This window comes from Selaginella moellendorffii, unplaced genomic scaffold (genome assembly GCF_000143415.4).
Source record: "Selaginella moellendorffii unplaced genomic scaffold, v1.0 SELMOscaffold_7, whole genome shotgun sequence".
In the NCBI taxonomy this organism is placed as follows: Eukaryota; Viridiplantae; Streptophyta; class Lycopodiopsida; order Selaginellales; family Selaginellaceae; genus Selaginella; species Selaginella moellendorffii.
Window position 1 is genome coordinate 2,498,117 of NW_003314268.1, and position 20,601 is coordinate 2,518,717.

Below are 20,601 nucleotides of genomic sequence, written 5' to 3' on the forward strand. Positions count from 1 at the left end.
CGTCCAGCCAGCGAATTCCAGGGATGTAATCTCTCACATTGAAGATCCCGGCCAGCCTAACCGTCTCCGCGATCGCTTGCACGAACTCGTCGACATTCGCAGTGTTTTTGTAGTGTCCACAGAAGCGCTTCCCAAATAGCATGTAAATTATCACGTTCATGTTCATGTCGTGGATCTTTTGCAGCAGGAGGACCGGATTCCCTCGCTCGTCACTGAGAGATCAAGCAAGACGGTGCTGCTCCTCACGACGGATTCCATCATAAGCTTTGAGCTTGGTCGGCGAGAGCAAGTGAGTGTTGATGAGCTTCCTGTAGAGTTTCACTTCCGGAGTCTATTGGCTGAAAACTAGACCATTGTAGTCGTTGCCAAAGTATTTCCCGCAGATCAGTGGAGCTTTGGAGGCAAACTCGAGGCCATGGCGATTGAAAATCTCTTTGGCAGCTCTCTCGGAGATGATTATGACTGTGGGCACGCTGCCGAGCTTCAAGTGCATCACATCGCCATATCTCTTGGAGAGTTTGTGAAGTGAGATGTGAGGGAGCGAGCCGAGCTTGTGGAGACAGCCAATGACTGGCAAGTTGAGTGGTCCTGGAGGGAGATTTCCTGGAGGATTTCTTCTTCTAGTAGAAGAGAACCAGAGAGCTGCAGCAAGCAGCACTAAGGCACTCAAAATTGGGTGGGAGAGAAGATCCATGAATGGAAGGACACAGAGTAGTACACTAAATGGGAATGGAGGTCTTGCTTTCAAAACACACTTGCTTGACCTTGTCTCACAGTAACCATCTGGAGGGAGCGAGAGGGATTTTTTATCTCTATGCCAATGCGTTGTCTTAGAAGTCGCGTCTGAGTGAAGGTTTTACAGGAAGGTATCGAAGGTTTAATGCCCGAGAGAATTCTTATGGCTTAAAGCGTAAGGCTAGCAGCAAATGCCCAGTGGTGGCATATGCACTATGTCTTACATCGGAACAAAACTCTTGTGAGAGCACCCCCAAGCCGTGCTATTAGTTAAATCATGTCCCTAGAGAAGGCTTGAACCATGCCGGTGTGATTCCATAACAAATAAATATTAGAAATGTAAGAAAACGTTGTTCTTATATAATAGTTTGTTTTTTCCGGGTTAGGGTTTATGGTGGAGAGGCGCCCGAAGAGAATGTAGATATCGCGTTCAAGGCGATCGGTGGAGGCGTATCACTCCTGTCGCCTGGCGCGAAGGCTAGTTCTGATTATCATCCAGCGCGGGCGCTTTCAGTGTCCAATCGCTTCGGCTTGACGTTCTTCGCCAAGCCAGCAGGTACGATCCATGATTCTCCTGGCCAAATCGAAATATTTCCACTGTAGGTTTTGGAGTCGTGAGGACGGTGGACGTTTTGGAGCTCTCGAGCGGACCCAAGCCTGCTTCTGCGAGTGAGAAATGCTTGGCGAGCGTGGAACTGGACAAAAGTCTCGATTGTGGAGCTTTCAAAGGACGAGCTCACGCTTGCTGTGTGTGCCGGCTTCGCTGTTCGATTCTACGGAGTCCTTTCTTTGGCGCTCAAGGTTCGTCTACGTTGTCAATTTATTGTAGATTGTTCTTTGATTTTCTTTCTAGACCGACACTAGACCGTTCGAGATCCGCGACATCGGCAACGATGCTTTGATCAAGGATTTTCAGTGGTGTAGTTTAGACCAAGACAAAAACAAATACCTTGTCTTGACTTCCACAGGAAAGCTTCTCGTCGGAAAAATCGGAGAAGAGCCTACATCCATGAAGGAAAATGTTTCTGCTGGTGCGTAGATTTATGATTTATCATCGTTCTTGTTATTGCATTTCACTTATTCCATTTTCAGCTTGTTGGAGTCAGTTTGGCAAGCAGATCATGTATGCTACAAGCATGAAGTTAACGATTGCGTCATCTGATTTTGCCAAGAGTTTTATCATAAATTTCCCAGTAGAATTTCCTGGGTGCGAGGAAGGACTGGAAACTCATGGTACGTGTCTTTATTGAAAACTCGCATGCTGCTAATGATTTTAAGCTTGTTCTAGTTGATGCTTTACGCTGGATTTCGCCACAAAACATAGTAATTAGCTACGTCCAGTCGGAGGACGATGAAGAAATTGCCTGTCCGCTGCTTGTGCTTTCAGCGTCTGGTAGGCAACAACTAGTTGAGGTTATTATTTCAATTAGCGAGGTAAGAATACTGACACGTTTGTGTTGGCGTTTTCCAGGCGTGCACGGAGTGTTCTGCTTTAGCGGTTACTCGAAGATTTCCTGCGATTGAAGCTAGTATTATTCCACCCATGAACAGTCCGTATATGCTTGTGCAGAATCTAGAACCATGGTATGATTTATATTCTCGGCTTCGTGTTTTAAAGTCTTTTTCCAGGAAAATCGTGTTCACAACTTGTAGAAGGTCCATCGACGCACATGTTGGCCTTCTAGGCTGGCGGTCCGAAGGTGTTTGCAGTCTTGATTTGTCAGATGATTTGTGGAGAGCTGACATCCCCATGTTTGGTAAGTAGACATGTTTTTTAAGTAAACAGTTCTTATACTGTATATCTTTGTAGATTCTTCGAGTGACAATGCCTTAACTGGGCTGGCGATAGATCAAACATCATTGTTAAAACAGCCTGATCCAAGAAATCCATAAAAACTTCTTCCCCCAAGTCCGGTAATGTTATGCACGTCACTTGACTCACGACTTCTGCTATACTCGGTCCTGAGGTGATTGCGAATGATTATTGTTTTTTTGTCATTTTTTATAGTTTATTTTTCAGGTTGGATGGTGAGAGTTGGTATAGCCCTGGCCTAATCAGGATTCCATCTAGTCTTGAGGAGTGGGCATCGAAGTCTCCTGATCCTAAGGTTTGTGGCCTATTTTTGTGAATGAATGGGTAAAGGTCGATTTATGTTTTAGGTGGATGCCGAAGAAAATACTGTAACACCAAATCTTGTACGTGTGGAGTCCAATGTTACCACCATGAATGGCATTCAGCCAAGGGTGTTTTCTGCATCAAAGACTGTGAACGAGCAGTTGCGTAAAGCTCAGGTGAATTTTAATCAAAAGGAGAAAGAGCCGCCTTTACCTCAAGATGGAGCATCACAAATTCCTGTAGAGAGACAGCCATTTTTTAAAAAGGAAGACGCTCCGTCTCATGAGGTTGAGAAACGTTCTTCACGATCACAAGGAGTTTCTGAAATGGAAGCAGGCTTTCTGGCAGAAATGGACAAGGTACTTGAACTTTTGGCTTTTATACTTCAAAGTTTGTTTCTGCAGGTGAAGAAAATCGATGATGATATTGATGGATTTATGCATATTATCGAGAAAGGTTCTTTTGGATCCGGTTTAACAAGGTCTGGGGTGGACAAGCTGGAAAACGAAATTGTAGCCATTTCAGCGCGATGCCGTAGTTTTAAGGTAACCTTCCAGGAAATGTTCGGTGTGATGGTTACATTCTTTAAAATCCAGCAAAAACTGCAAGAGAACTGTCAGTTTGTTGAGGAGCTTCGGGATCAAAGCCTTGATGGTATTACTGTCCTTATTACGACTAACAATTTGAGCTGGAAATTTAGTTGACGCATGGAGAATTTACGTGGAAAGCCGAGTGGAACAAGCAACTGATAGGCGGTACCAGGACCTCTGGGTTCATCGCAAGCTTCACCCGGAAATGGATATCAAGCGAAAGCATGTTATCAATGCAGATGAGGTTTATACTACTCGTCCCTATGCATCTGACTAACCATGGTATATATAGAGATTGAAAAGACAAATTTCTGATCTCGAGTCTCATCTTCATACTCAAAATATGTCTTCGAAAGAACGGTCTACTGGGGTATAAATGGTTTTTTCAAGTAATTTTGATCTAATTTTTTGTATGTGGCACAGAGACTTCCAATCTATTCAAAGTCTTTACAGCACAGTCAACTCTCAGATGGAAGCAGCTGATAAGCTATGTGTACATCTCGCGGACTTGATGGAATCGATGAATATATCGTCAAATGTTACTTCCCTAAGGCCCCGGAAAATGCAATCGTATTTATTACAGACCAAGCCACCGCAGACTAAAGCCGAGAGTGTTTTCTCCACGCCATGCAAGTCTATCTTGTGTGATGGCTTTGCGCCGGCGGAAAGCACAAGAAGGCGAAGAGATTCCTTAGATAGCGTAAGTATTGTTGCGTTTCTTGCGTTTCCTATTCTTTTGCTCCGTTCACTTCACAGGGTATTGGAGCAACGAAAACCACGATCAAAAGGATGGTTGGGCATACACATGTGGTCAATAACCGGAAGGCTAAACTGCTTGAATCAACCTCCAGTAGTTTCCAGCCGCAGTCAACTTTGAAGCAGCCAAGTGTTACAGAAGTGACGACTCTCATATTAGCACCTGCAGCGACATCTTTGGGTACGACGAGGCCTTCGTTTTCTTCTAGGACTTCACAGAATTCTCCGCCTCTTCTTGGTGACTGGGGTTTAAGATCGCCGCCGCCGTCCTCTAATGCTTCAGCACTCAAGGTTCCTGACATCTCAAGAACTTCTGGCAATGGTATTCGTTTCGTTACCGCCCCGGCCACAGTCACGTCAAGCATCACCACTCAAGCGACACCATCATCAACGTGGCTACCATCGTTGGAGTTGAAGGCTACACCGTTCACTTCATCGTCGACGTTGAAGGCTGCACCGGCTGTTGCGTCTTCCAGACCTTCGGAAGTGGAAACTACAGCTTCCACAGTGCAGGCTACACCAGCAACTTCCACATCTTCGGAGCTGAAAGGTACACCAGTCACCACATCTTTTACATCTTCAGATCTGAAAGCTACACCTATCACCTCAATTCCCACGTGAAGTGTTTTTACAAGATTAGGCGCTCTGTCTCCATTATTCCAGCAGTTGGAGCCGAAGCCCTCAAACAGTGAACGAGCGCAGTCACATATAGCAGCGACATGTAGCGTCTCCAGCGGTTCCTCCCAGTCGCTTGTAAGCTCGTCGACCTCGGCTACTCTTCTACCTGCAGCTCCACGTACTACATCAGAAGTGAAGCCAGCAGCTTTCAGCTTCCCGCCATTAGCGTCTCCCGCTATTGCATTATTGTTTGTATCGTCCTCAGCTGCTACGTCCACACTGACAACAAAAGTTTCTTCCAGCGGTTACACCAGCTCGCCGGCACAATCTACTAGTCAGCTGGTTACTTCACGTTTTCCGGCTTTGCTTCAATCTCAGCAGCAGCAGCAGACTACTCAAGCCGTGCGGCCGCCACCAGAGGAAGAGGAAGATGACATGGACGAGGAGGCCCCCTCGACTGCACTCTCGGGCTTTGGGAATCTCGGCCTGGGCTCGGCCTTGCCTTCTGCGCCAGCGGCGAATCCTTTTGGCGTAACGCAGAGCCCGCAGGCCACCTCGTTCGGAGCATTGAGTGCACCACCACCTGGTCAGCTGTTCAGGCCGGCTGCATTTTCCTTGAGCTCTCCGGGAACAGGTTTTACGACCGCGCCAGAAGGTGGTGCGTTCTCCAAGCCCGCCGCGCCTGCTAGTGGATTTGGTCAGGCTCCTTCGAGCGGCTTCGGACAGCCTGTTGGGAGCGCGCTGGGTAGTGCACTGGGTGCATTCGGACAGACGAGACAAGTTGGATTTGGTGGTCCAGTGTCAGGTGCAGCTGGTTTCGCAAATGCTTCGCCGGGCGGTGGTTTTGCTCCTGCGGCAACCGGCGGTGGTTTTGCCAGTGCTACGTCGACTGCTGGTTTTGCGGCCGCGGCATCCGGTGGTGGTTTCGCAGGAGCGGTGCAGCAACAGGTAAAAGTTTTTATTGTTTGTTTCTTGGAAGCAATCAACTAAATGGGCGTGACAGGTGGTGGATTTCAAGCGCTTGGCCACAGCGGAAGCTTTGGTGGCTTTGGATTTGGCTCTGTACAACCGCCTGGTGGATTTCTCCCGGGTGCTGCACAACCGCCGAATAATCCACTTTTCACCGCCATGAGAAAGTGATGCAAGGTTTGGGTGTTAAGTTTTGCTTTTCGATCGGAAGTAAGAATCTTTGATCTTGACAGGGTTGTAGCTTTTTTTCTTACGAGCATTCGTTGGAGATTTTCCAGCTGACACGAGGTATATTCCTTTTGTGTCTTCCATAACCCACACGAGGCAGTCGAAAGAGGTTCCCGTTTGTTTCTTTTCTCCTCTCTAGTCGCCTGAAGAAATGTGCTAGCGATTTTTTTTAAGCATGCAGGAAATGGTATTTGTGTGATCCATAAATTTTGGCTGCAAGTTCATCGTTCGAGATGAGCTCGGAGCGGAGGGAGGAGCGTGCTGCTGCATCGGATTCACAGCCAGTGTCAGCCGAGTACATTCTTCAAGTAAGAATTCCGCGACTCCCCATGCGTGTAATTTGCCTCGGCTCTTCCTTCCTGCAGGTACAAAGTTTGATAGAGCAGTGTCTATTGCTCAACATGAACTGCGACGAATGCGTAGCCGCGTTGTCCACGCACTCCAACGTGAAGCCCGTTGTCACACTCACAGGCAAGCAAAGAAATTTCGTCTTTTACTAGTAGTTGCTCAATTAAATTCGTTTCCAATCGTCGTATCGCCGACTTAAAGAAAGTGTTCTGTGATCCCTGCAGTGTGGAACGAGCTCAAGAAAGAGAATGAGAGCTTCTTCACGGCGTACGAGAAGCACCAAGAGACCGGCAAGCACTGCCGAGCTCTGATGGAGGAGAGGAGGAAGCTGCTTGCGATTGCAAAGCCAAACACTGGTGGATGATGACGAGCAAGCGAACAAAACAACAAAAGGGCTCTTGAAACGTAGCGGAGGAGAAGGAAGGAATGCGTTATATGTACAACGCTGGAGAAGGAAGCTCTTGTCCCTCTCACACAACACATAAGGTTTGTCGAAACTCTTGCCTTGTCTTGGCTTGGCCGTTCTACTTAACTGCGTGGATGTTTGAGTATTTCATTGTCTCGCCAAGGACGAAAAGCCTATCGCTTCATGGCTAGACCCGCTTTGGCCACCACAAATATCTTACCACCACACTCTGCGTTTCTCTTTGTTTTTCTTCTTTTTTCCCTCTCTTTGTTAGCTCGTCTTTCGCTGTGACGCTTGCTTGTACGCGAAGTGTAACAGGCTGGGTTCACTGAATTGTTCACAGGGAAGCCAAAGCTTTTTCGCAGCACTACAAAATAGATCCAGAGAATTCTTCTCGGCCTGTGACTTGGAGGTTCATCTGGGCTTGGGAGTTGATAGTGAAAAGTGTGGAGATTTTAAAAGATAAAAAAATTGAAACAAAAGGAGTTTTGTTTTGTTTCTTTTTGACGCTCACAGAAGATTGTCCTGTATAGAAAGAGGTAATATTTGAGAAAGAAAGGAGTGGTGATCCTCCCATGCTTTGAGTGGTCAGGTTCTGAGCAACTTGTAGGTTGATGCAAATGAGTTGATTGATTGATACACCTCACCCAAAAGAGAGCTTCAACATTTTTCCAGCGACACAAATAACTTTTAATTTGACCGTCTATCTGAGATTTTTTAGCGTTAAAAGGTCTATTTAGTGTTAACATTTACTTTAGCACATATTAAACGAGAGGGCTTGCAAGCTCACGGCCCAGCAAGTGCGGGAGCAAAAGCTGTACAACATGTGGGAGCCTCACGACCTTCCGGACAACTTGTACCAGTGCCCACACTGCCAAGCTTACGACACGCGATTTGATTACTACAACAACGACAAGCGCGACCAGCCGCGTTTCGCTTGTAGGGCACGGCCGTGCAAGAAAAAGTAGACGCAGGGTGGCAAGATAAGGGTAGTATCGCCCACATCGCCCAGCAAACGGAAAGCCAAAACATCGAGCAGCAGCAGCGATGGAGGAGCCAGCATGGACGAGACGAGAGCCGGGCAGGGTTTTCTGGGCGAATTCGCTGGGGAATCATCTCAAACTCCGTGGCAACCGGATCAAGAGTTCCGCAGAGGTATGCAAAACAACTTCTGGGGTGGTGTTTGTACAGCACAAGTTGGCAGAGATTTGCAAAATAACTTCTGGGGGCAACTTCCAGGGCTTGGTGGTGATTTTGCTACACAAGTTTGCAGGGATGTGCAAAACAACGACTTCTGGGTGCAACCCCTAGAGTTTGGTGGTGATTGTGCGGCACAAGTTGGCGGAGATGTGCAAAACAACTTCTGTGGGCAACCTCAAGAGGTTTTAAGTGCGCCACAAGTTAGGGGAGATGTGCAAGACAACTTTTGGGGTCAAAAGTTGGATGACGCCTTTATTGACATTGAGAACCTTGGGAGATTCTTGGAAACCGAATTTACACATCAGTTTAGGGCTTTATCATCTCACTAGTCCTCTTCAATGGTAAACGATAGATAGCCTGGGCGATTGTGCTCATTCCATGAGACGTCTCGAAGTTGGACAAAATTGTGATCTTGGGAAATCATCATCAAATAGATTCATCCTTTCATTTTTCTCATATGTTTCTCATGACTTTCAGTGCTGGTACAGTGGAAGGAACAGTGAGACAAGTGACACATGTAACATCCTATGCAAAGCACGTGTTTGATTCAATCAATTCTCTTTCGCCATGCTTGACAGCGGCCAAAATTAATAAGAGTAACAATACTGTAAAAATATTTTGGATGCTATATAATTAGGACTAGAGTAACTATTATGTAAATATCATTACAAACTATCTAAGCTAATAATTATTTTCTATCAAAACATTTGTAGACTAGTAATTTGCCTATGCTAGTCCTTTAAAAACATTTTAAAGAATTGTAGAAGAGAATCTCTATAATCCTCACTCATCCTCACTTTAGAATTCCACACTAGCACTCCCACACTCTAGGGGACTTGGGTATGGCATGTAATTTGTAAGGCAATTTATAATAAAGGACAACCTGGTTGCAAATGAAGACAATCTGGTGACAACTTGGTTGCAATGATGACAATCTAGTGGCAAGGCAAGACAACCAAAGACAACCTTTATCCTATAGTTCCTTTATCGTGTTTAATCCCAACATCATCAAAGGGACTTCTTAAAACATGATATGTAAACTATTCCTTAGTCTTGTTTTTTATGCATACATTTCTTAGTAAATTCTTGTAGGTGTAAAAGATAGAAATGAATAGGAGGAAGCAACTAGGGACCAGGGACCTGGAAGACAGCCTAGTGACTATGCAAGACAACCAAAGACAACCTTAATCCCTTTGGTCCCTTTATTGTGTTCCCAACATCATCAGAGGGACTTATCAAAACACACATATTTAAGCGATTCCTTAGTCTTATTTTTTATGCATACATTTCTTGGCAAATTCTTGGAAGTGAATTGCCAACCATCACCCTTATTAATTATCACTTATAAGCCTCTAGAGTGGAATTTCCCTTCCCTCTATTTCTATTCACCTTCTTTATTCCTAGAGTCCAAGGTAGTAGCATATGATTGTTAATACTATTCTATGAGTGAATGATTGAAGGCAACTTGTTATATTACCTCTTTACACTCTAGATATATCTTTAATTTAAACTTTAAAATCTCATGGCAAGAAAGTAAATCTAAACCTTCTAAGAAATAACTTTGGGCATCTTTGTCACTCATATTTACAATCATAAAGCATTTATGAGCAAATGCATTAATATAGTGCATAAAGTTTCTATGTTACTTTAGCCACGTAGCTCTACATAAAGTTTCAACCCAAGACCATCTAGCAAGTATTCTTTACAGATACGAGATTGCATCTTAATCTAACTTTTAGTTTACCTTTTTTTAACACACATCTAGCACCACCAAGTTTTGGCATGATTGGTGAAAAAGGAGTGCACACACTTTCATAAGATCATCCATATTTGCTACTATGAAATTTTTTTCTATATTATAAACTCAGTCTTCCAAAACTTGATAGTCTCATATACCTCTAAAATTGAGTGGTTTTAGAGGTTTGAACTTTGAAACTCATGCAACTAAGGGCAATTGTAAAACCTTATCATCCTTAGAACTTAAAAAAGATTTTAGTTGTTTAGGTTTAATTAATTTAGCTACTTTAGCTTCTTTCTTCCTCTTCTTGTTTTCTTTCTTTAATTTGTAAATTTTCTTTTGCAAATTCTTGATCTCAATGTCTTGAGCTATATGTTGTGGTGTCACAACCTTGAGATCTTCCTTTTTTGACTCCACCTTAGCCTCTTTTATAGCATCTTTAGTAAGAGTTTCCTCCTCTTGATTCACTCGTCTAGAGGTTTCAGTGTCATCAATATAGTTTTGTTTTACTCATCAACTATATACATGCCTCTATCAATAAATGAATATACATATAATGTTTTTACTGAATGGTGCAATCCAATTAATTCTATAAAAGTTGTTTTAAATGTACTAGAAAAGTCTTTATAAATGCAACTAGAGTTAGAAACTTTGATAAAAGTTGGATTGGAATCATTGAGATAATTCTTCTAATACCAAATATAGTCCACATGAATTTGGAGCTAAGCTCCAAGCTTATTACACTATACATACTTAATATCCCCTATAAGCATGAACTCCTTGTATCCAACTCTTGCATGCAAAATAGTGTCTGGCACAATTTTGGCAATTGATGGCTTAATATGAGGAGGAAAGTACCCTATTGACTAAAGTAGAATAAAGGTGAGCATAGACTCAATTTGGATGCAGAATAATGAGTAAGCATTTTGAGTAGATCTAAACACTTATCATAAATAGTATATAGACTAAAAACATGACCAACACATAGAGCATAATAGCGAGAGTGTCTAGTGGACACAATAAGCTATCATATAGCAATATTAAGGGATTAAACTCATTAGGTGAGGGTATTTGTCATTAACCAATATAAGATACAATGAGACAAGAATTCCTTGTCCAATTAACTCCACTAGTACAAGATGGGTTAATAAAGAAATTCAACTGTACTAAACTTTTGCCATTATAGCAGTAAGAAAAGAATATCCGTAAGGACTAGCTGACAAATACCCTTTGATACACAAAATTATATTCATAACACTTGTTTATTTCAAAGGCAACATTATACTAATGGCATGTAAGGAAAAAAAAACTAGTTAACATGAAAATGAGAGAATTTACTTCTATTTATATTCCATTGGTTGGAAAAGGTTTGTTGGTATATGAGAGCGCCTAAAATTATCTACTAATCAAAATACACAAACCTCATAATGATTCTAATGTAGCCACCCAATCTGAAAGATCCATCAAATATGATGTGAACACATTATAAAATTTGCTTATGTTAGGGATTCAATGCATGCAAATTACCATCATCCTCTATTGCTTACTTATAATACCAGATAGCACATTCAAAAACTTCCCACTATAGATGCTCTATACATTGCTAAATGAGTGCAAAAACAAATTAAATTTCATTTTGAAAACAACATCTCTCACCTAGTTTCAAGTAGAGGTGCCACAAATGAATGGTCAGGTTACAACAACCCAAACTTGAATCATATTAGCCTCAACAGCAATATTCATTAGCATGATTACTACAAATGCATTTTGGTCACCTAAAGTGCTTCATTGCTTTTATGTAAGTGTAAAAATTATATAGGCTTCTTTTATCATCACAAGCTCAGATACAACTATATAGTGTATGACACTATAGATAATAGCATGCACATAAAATCCATAGGATACAAGTTTGCAATATATTACAACAAAAAAAGCTTATACACATATGCTAAAAACAAAAATAAAGAGTATAAGGCTCATTAATATTGTATACTTGTCATTGTATCTTAGAAAGCTGTCTATTGAAGAGTGTAGCATTGTTCTGTATTGCACAAGCACCTCATATTTGCCATCAGCTGAAACAATACCTAACTACTTAACAGAAATTAACAATACTCTAAGTTGTTCCAGACTTATGCATTAGAACGTTAATTCAAATATGTTGAAGTACCTCACTAGAGGGAATTCTACAATATGCACCTCTCCATGTTGCATTAGTGAGACACACATACTTTTATAATGTTAGTTGGGAAATTCCAAGTTCATAGGAAATGGATATAGTGTCTTGGTCTTTAGAGTCTTAAGCTAGACCAAAGGGCAAAAATACTTAGGCAACTGAAATCTACTTGTGCTAAAAATGCCATAAACTGGAAAAATATACAAAGGAAAAAAAATTATTTCAGCATTTGGATGACTATAAATTATGTATTATTGTATTAGGCTCATAATTAAAGTTTGAATATAAGTTGGAGTCTAAGTTTGCCACTACTAGCCTCTTTTGGTCTTATATGCTTTGTTCCTCTTCCTAGTAGGTACAAGCAATAATGACCTATAAAACTTGCTTTTAGTGGAACTTCTATTGTAGAAAGGTAAGATATAAGTCCTCGAAATGTCCTAACAAGTATAAAACAAAGTTTTGTGTCAATGTTATAAGAGAAAATGGTAGTGGTGAAGCTGAAGGGGTTGAAAAATTAGTTATGTGGACTATGACGAAGAAGAGGTGAGTTACTTTCCTTAAGCTTTTCTTGCAATCAATGCAAGAAGTGATCCATTAATGTACCTCATAAACTTTATTCATAGATACCAAATCCTGTGATAATCAAGATGGTGTAAGACATAAATCCCTTAAACCCTAATATGGGGCCAAAGGGTGCCATATGATAGTGGCCAAAGTGGAAGTCCAACAAGCATAACACATTTGGACTAAAAGTTTCAACTCGGAAAGTTGAGAGGCAAGAGTGAACTCCCAACAGAGTGCTTGAGGAATGAGCACAAAGTGATTAATAAGTAAGTCTCTAGATAGGGATACAAGAGGGATTAACATATGGCAAGTGTCAGGACTAAGTTTGAGATGGAGTCCAAGAAAGAGTCCAAGATGGAGGCTAAGATGGAGTTTGAGACCAGGTCCAAGTCCAAAACTGAAGATGGAGTTTGAGACCGAAATTGAGACTAGGTCTGAGACCGAGTCTGAGTTTAAGTCCAAATTAGAGTCTAAATTCAAGTAGAGTTTGAGGGTAAAAGCCCAAAGCAATTGTCTCCCAAACCCTAGGGGGTTTAGTGAGTCCCTATAGGATAGTAAGAGGAAGGACTCTAGTGGAACCAATTTAGCCAGGAAAGGCTATTGTGATCAAGGAAGGTTACACTCACATGGGGGGTGATAATATAACTATTAAGGAGTTCAAAACTAGAGTGAATATAGACAAGTATAGTAACTTAGTGAAGTATTCTAGAGTCAACTTTAGCTCCCCTGGGAAATTGGATGGTTGATGCTCCTAATCCAAATGTGGGTGGCACTATCTACTTGGATACCTTGTATTGCTCATAGGAACCTCACTCTAGCCATATGGTTGGGGCACCTTAGTGGCAATAGAATGGGGTGCAAAGGGGTACTTACAAAACTCATGTTGGGCTGTGGTATTTTGAAATGTCATCCTCTAGAGTCCCAGACCATGGTCTTCTTGCTTAATGACTAAAGGTATGGTTATATGGTGAAGAAGTTCCAAAGGTTACTAGAGCTTAGTGACAGGTTTTTGAACCCTAGAATAGTAGTGGTGTTAGTGAGCACTACCATGGATGGTGAGGGATTTAGTGGGGACTAAAGGAGGGATATCGAGGGATAGTATTCCCCATGTCCCCTAGTCTTGAAGAGATATGATTGTGGTCTTAGATTAATAATGAGATAAAAGTAATATGTTAAGATGTTAATGGTACTTTTGGGTGTCAAAAGTGAAATTGGACACATGGAGCACTTGGACTAAGTGCATAGTTGATTTAGTCTTGAGATTACAACTTATGAAGGTTATGAGTAAGACTCTTCCAATAAGTTAAAGGCATGGTTAAGTAACTAAAGTAACATTGAAAATTTAGTAGCATAGGAGCTACACACAATGTGATATTTAAAGACTTAATTAAGTTGTTAGGATTGAAAGCTAAGTGAATGTCACTTATACTCTTTTTGATTTGCAAAAGTTGGGCAAGTAGCCAGAAAATCTATGAATGATGTTCTAGTAAAGATATCCAAGTGGAAAGAAAGATTAGATTTGATAGTGTTGAAAATACCAAAATTTCAAATGGTGTTTAGTATGGAATTTTTCAACAAGTATATCTAAGGGATATATAGTGTTAGACAAAGTTATATCATATTGAGGTCAAAAGGATGTCTTAATATATCCTCTTAATTGCAGAAGCATTTCTCAAAAGATTGGGATGCTAAATTCTTAACTACGAGAGTCACTCAAAAACTAGCTAAGAAGGGATGTTAGAACTTTTTAGTTCAAGTGATGAAGGGTGATGGTGATAATGATTTAGTTCGAATCGATAATGAGAATTGATCCCTATGCTAAAAGAAATTCTAGAATTGTTGGCAAGGAATCAAGATATCTTTTCAAAGGATTTGCTATTATGATTATGTCCTAGCTGTGAAGTTGATTATTGAATTGAGATTTTTCCGAGTTCTAAACCACCCACAAAGACTTTATACCATTTAAACATCAAAGAAATGACTGAACTTAAAAACAATTTATAGAGCCTTTTGACAAAAGTCATATCTAACCAAGTAAGTTGCTTTATGGAGCATTAATCCTTTTTGTTATGAAAAAGAATAGTACCATAAGGATGTATTTTAATTATCAGGCTCTCAACAAAATTATAGTAAAGAAATAGTTATCCATTACCTCATATTTATGACTTGTTTAACCAACTTTGAAAGGCTAAGTATTTTATATGACTTGATTTATGGTTTGGGTATCATCAGATATGAGTGGTAAATTAGGATGTGAAGAAGACAATTTTTAAGGCTTATTATGGATCCTATGAGTTCCTTGTTTTGTTATTTGGGCTATGTAATGCCTTGATTACGTTCAATATATTGATAGATAGAATATTCAGAGATTATTTAAACACATTTGTTATCCTATATATCGAGGATGTAGTGAACCATTAGAGGATCATTTAAAACATTTAGAGTTAGTGTTTCAAAAGTTACAAGAAAATAAATTCAATACTAAAGAGAGTAAATGCACTTTTGGTCAATTACATATAAACTTTTAGGCATATTGTTAGTGATGGCATAATTAAGGTGGATCCAAAGATGGTGGAAATGATGAAGTCTTGAAAAGTTTTGACCACTATATTAAATGTTTATTCTTTTTTCCAAACTAGTTTGTTAGCATGCTTTTGTACAATTGAAGGAGATTTTGATTATAGTTCTTGCAAAGTGCATTGTAATGCATCTAGTTATACTATAGCATATTGTAACAAGATTGTGAGCAATATGGTTAGTGTTATGTTAAGGCAATAAGGTTATCTTGTATTTTACTTCAAGAAATTGGATGAAAACATAATAAAAATGGCCTATGCACAAGAAAGAGATGTTTGCTATAGTGTCTATATTGAAATATTGAAAACACTATTTGGTGGATATGCCAATGTTTATATAGATAGTAACATACTAAGTTACTTTGCAATGCAGCAAAAATTTATGCTAAAGTAGGCTCATTGACAAAAGAAGCTTGCTATATTTTATATTGAAATCATCTATAAACATGGTAAAGACAATATTGTTTTGGAGGCGTTGAGTTGTCAAACTTAGTTCTGGGAAATGTTGGCAATTAATTAAGATGTTCAGGTTGTGTATACAATTGATGTATTGGTAAAGGCAATATTGCACTGTGTGGAGTTGTTGAAGAAAAACCTTGGTAGTGAAGTAGTGAAAGTTGCTAGTCGCACTAATGTGAAGTTTCACTTCTCAATTAGAGATGGGCTTATTTATTATAAGAAAGAAAGATTGTATCTTTTGTTCAAAGACCTATAATAGTTGATTTACAAGAACTTCATGATGTTCTGGCAATGGGACATAGCAGTAAATGAAAGACTCTTGCCTCATTGAAAAAAAGACTTTTCTAGTCTGGTATGGAAAGTGATGTAGTGGATTATATTTGTTCTTGACCTATATGCCAATAATATAAACAAAGAATTGAGAAACAGGTTGGGAAGTTATAATGCATTCCAACACTTATATAGCCATTTAGAGTGTGACATTTAACTTCATCTCTTGCTTACTGAAGTCTAAAGGTTATAACACTTTGATAATGATTGTAGATCAATTGTCAAAGATTGCACACTTCATTCCAACTATAGAAATAGTGAATGAAAATTAAGTGCTAAAACTTTTTTCATAAAGTAGTATAGGTTCATGAAAGATATAATCTCAAGTAGGGATTTGAATTTATGGAGAAGTTTTGGGGCATACTATTTCAATTGTTTGGTACCAAGTTGAGGTTTAATATAGCTGAATGTTTAGGTTGAGGCTTATTTATGGTACTATGCAATAAACCAATACGACAGGTTGAGCAATTGGAAATAACAAAAATCTATTATAACTACACATTTCATAATACTATTGGGTTCTTTATAGGAGATGCTACAAGAGAATGCTCATGGGATTCCTTAACAAATTGTTATATTGAGACCAATATCCAAAGTGTTGATCTTAGTCATTGAAATTTATGTGGAGTAGTTGCACCAAGGTTGGTCTATGGTAATTAAGGTAATGGGCAAAGCTCAGGAAAAATATTGATGTGATAAAGATTAACATTATCGAGATGTAACTTATTAGGTGGGAGACCAAGTTTGGTTATCTTTATGAGACTTAAATATGAAGGGATCTTTGTCCCAGAAGTTATTACCAAGATATGTTGGTCCCTATCGGGTATTAAAGAGGATTGGTGATGTATCATATTAGTTGGATCTTCTTCTAGAGATGTCAATGTTCATAATGTATTTCATATCAATTTATTGGCACCGTACACTATGGATACTGTAGACCAAGGGGAGATTCGTCCACCACCAGATATTGTAAATGGTGCATTTGAGTATGAAGTTGAAATTATCTTGGATTTTTAATTTTGGAGACATGTTTATGCGAAGGAATATCTTGTTAAGTGGAAAAGTTACCCTCTTGTGAATCAACTTGGGAACTGTAAAAAATAAAAAAGAATGACTTAAGAAATGGTTCATGGGGTTTAAATATAAAGGGAAAGGGCTTATGACCAAGAGTGCACCTTTTTTTCCAATCGGTTAAAGGTCTTGGGTTAAGTGTTCTTGGGTTTGAATAGTATTGGGCTGGGTGACTTCCCAGGAAGCCTAAACTCAGGAACTTACATTTGGTATTGGAGCGGTCTTAGGTTTGACTTTATTAGTTAGCTTAGGGGAATCGCATCACATATTGATTGACATTTGGCATGTCCAATTTGCTCCAGTTAGGCTTGACCCGGGGTAGGGTGTTAAGAGAGCTGTGGCTCTTAGCTTCCGTTCACTAGGGCATGAAGCGTGGTGAATTATAAGCAACCAAAGAGAACGACTCAAGAGATAGTCCATAGGGTTCAAATATAAAGGGAAAGGGTCTATAAACAAGAGTGCACCCCCTTTTTCAATTAGTTAAGGGTCTTGGGGGTTAAACGTTCTTGGGTTTGAATAGTACTGGGTTAGGTAACCTCCTGAGAAGTCTAAACTTAGGAGCTTATAAGAACCTCTTAGGAATCTTACGCATGTCTATGAGTTTATCATGGAGTATGAGAATTATAGTAATAAGTAATTTTTGTAATCCTTTCTAATTAGTCTTGTAAATCAATACATTTTAAACAAAAGTTTCTTTTATTAGTATTTTTAGTTTGGTTTTAGCAAGTTGATTTCAGCATTTTGGTGCATGGATTCAATCTATAACCATAGGGATAATTATTATAAATTGATACTAAGTTTCTACCTCTCTCTTGTTGACCCATTTTTACAAAAAGGGGGTGGTCATGTAAACAATAGTTGTCTAAATCTTCCTATTAGGATTAATTTGTGCTCAATAGATTTAGGCTTTTGGTTCTTTCTTTATATCCCTATAGGCAAAGCTCTATCATTCCTCTGTAAGTTAAATGGCATTTGGAGTAGTGAGGGTGGCTAATTCTATTAGTTATTTTTTTGTTGGTGACAACTAAAGGATAGGGATCTAGCATCTTTGTACGTAAAGGAGAGTAGTTGTCATGAATGTAACTTTGGAGGATTGGGGGGGTGGGGAAGTTTTATTTGGAGGGGAGGGGAAATTTCTAAGTAGGACCTCTACTCTAAGAGAAAGGATTTGCATGTTAAGAACACTATCACAAGGAAAGGTGCTTACTTCATTTTCTTTGGGATCATAATCCACTTGATCAACTTTGCAAATATAAATGTTTTAGGAGTCAATTGAAAGTTGCCATCAACATTAGTTTGCGACTATTGAACTAGTAGCTCAATCATTGCAAGTTCTTTGTTGTCACATACTTGATGCTGCAACCGTATGAACAAATGTAGCTAATGGGGAAACATGCTGAAAAATACAATGTATTTCTTGGCATGCTAATACAAGAAAAATAAAGATACTTGAGTAATATGAGTCTCTAGAATATGTAAATTCCCAAAGTTTGCCACACTTAAAACTATTGGAGTACCATGAGACCTACTAGCTTGGAAATAAAAATTTCATAAGTAGTGGTTGATAATAATATTGGAGACGAAGAAATTGATGTGTTGCATGAGGACAATTTAACAGTAAAGTTGCAATTTGAATTCATTGTTGAAGGGAACTCATTGTGTATTCACTCAACTGCTTTGACAGTTGAGACTACTTGAATTCCCACTACATTCACATGAAAATCTAGTGGCCTTTTAGTGTTTGGGATTGTTTGCCTCCTCTTTCCTCCCTATCTACCCATTTCACCTATGCTAATTCTTTGCCAAACAAGTTTTATATCTAGAGATGTATAAAGATTCTTATATGATTAAACAAGGAAAGGATTTACCTTGAACTAGAAGGTAAATTCATATATGCTATTCTATTGCGAATATGATTCCAAGTATCAAAAGTTATCTATTGGCTAATCCTTTCGAATATTTTTTCCTTATTGTGACAATAGCAAAAGATCAGTATTACTAAACCCTTTATCAGTCCCTTTTGTTCAAGTGCTAATAAACTAGAATTAGCATCTGTACTTGGCCAAACATAAGGAAGGAATTCCTAAGTGTCTATTTAGCCAAGTATATTTGGCCTGGCTTGTTAGTTCTCTTTTACTTTGTCTTGCACTAACTTGACAAAAACCTTTGTATATTGAGATTAGTCCTTCAATATTGCTAGATGATAGCTTATTATGGAAGATGTCTGCTAAACACCCTTTCTATTGTGCATCTTGTGTTAATACTATTTGGTTCTAATTACTACTTATGGAAAGTGTTTAGATTTGTGAATTTGGCATATCTACGGAATGTAGAGATTGTTTTGAACACAATAGTATTTGTCCTGTGTCCAAATTCACAATCTAATGCCATTCTATATTTAATAAATTTCAAGTTAACCCTATAGACTAGTACTAAGGGTGGCTAAAGGTGAAAGCCCAAAGCATGTGTTTCTGAAGGGTGGGGGGTATCAAATGTATAGTAGGGATAGTGGGTAAGTTGGGTATAGTTGACCAACCTGAAGTTTAGTTTAACTTTTGTTTGCATATCTATTCTTGTTCTGCATCCAGTTTGGGTTTAAGCCCAAGTTCCACACCATGCTAGCTAATGGAGTATCTATATCCTTGCGTTAGGTCATTGGTATGCTGAAATAACACTAAACTCCATTTAGCTCCATTTTCCATATTAGTCCTTGCATTGGGATGCTATATGCTCTAAGAATATTCCAAGTCACTTCATGCTTTTGTCCCTTCACTTCTTGGGCTATATACTTGGGAGTTGCTTCTTGCTCCAGTTCTATCATTCTTTAGCTTTGTGCTTAGGAATTTGGCTCCTTCCTTCATTCAATGGCCCAAGGCTTTGAAACTCGGGTTCCACTCCACTATCCTTTAGACACATGGCATGTGGCACGTGGCATGTGACATGTGGCATATGGAGGGTTTAGGTTCCACTTCATGGTTATTCTATGGTAAATTACGTGTGCTACATTTGGTATCAAAGCATATATCTTAGCAAGTACTATCCAATGAGATTGGGCAAATAGTCTTATTGCATACGTAGAGATGAAAATGATGATCCGAGTGGGTACACATTTGGGTGCAAAGGCTTCGCATTCGTTCTTTGGGTATTGTTGCGAATGTGACTTTGGGTATCGAAAGTTACCTATTGGCTAGTCCTTTCGGATATTCTTTCCTTACTGCCACGATGGCAAAAGGTTAGTATTACTGGACCCGTTATTAGTCTATGCCTAAGATAGTTGAAAAATTAATCTTCGCATGTGCACTTGACCAAATGAGCATAAGGACGGAATTCCTAAGTGCTATTAGTCGAGCATACTTGATCTGGTTAGAGAAACTCATTCGTTGACTTATACTTATTAGTGTTAGGAACCCCCGTGATATTGAGTTTGGTCCCTTAATATTTGCTAGATGATAGCTTATTGTGTCTACCAAACACCCTCGCTATCATGCACCTTGTATTAGTACCATCTAGTCCCAAATGCTATTTATGGAAAATGTCTAGATTTGCTCATTTGACATATCTATGGAATGTAGAGATTGTCTTAAACACAATAGTATTCATCCTGTGTCTAAATTCACAATCTAGGGACATTCCATATTTAGTAAGTTTCAAACTTGTCCTAGAGACTAACTCCTAGTACTAAGAGAGGCTTGTGGTGAAATCCCAAAGCATGTGTTAGTCA

At 39.5% G+C, this 20,601-nt stretch overlaps 1 protein-coding gene and 1 pseudogene across 1 annotated transcript; both read left to right on the forward strand.

The window, feature by feature from the left end:
• The first annotated feature begins 415 nt into the window (after window positions 1-415).
• LOC112345211 (nuclear pore complex protein NUP214-like) lies at window positions 416-2,639 on the forward strand. The gene is made up of 9 exons (XM_024671535.1): window positions 416-525; window positions 1,122-1,291; window positions 1,442-1,536; window positions 1,589-1,766; window positions 1,828-1,968; window positions 2,024-2,148; window positions 2,207-2,319; window positions 2,365-2,492; window positions 2,546-2,639. The coding sequence occupies exons 1-9, from the start codon at window positions 416-418 to the stop codon at window positions 2,626-2,628; spliced, it is 1,143 nt and encodes a 380-aa protein (XP_024527303.1). The 3' UTR covers window positions 2,629-2,639.
• Window positions 2,592-6,482, forward strand: LOC112345212 (annotated as a pseudogene).
• The last annotated feature ends 14,119 nt before the right edge of the window (window positions 6,483-20,601 follow it).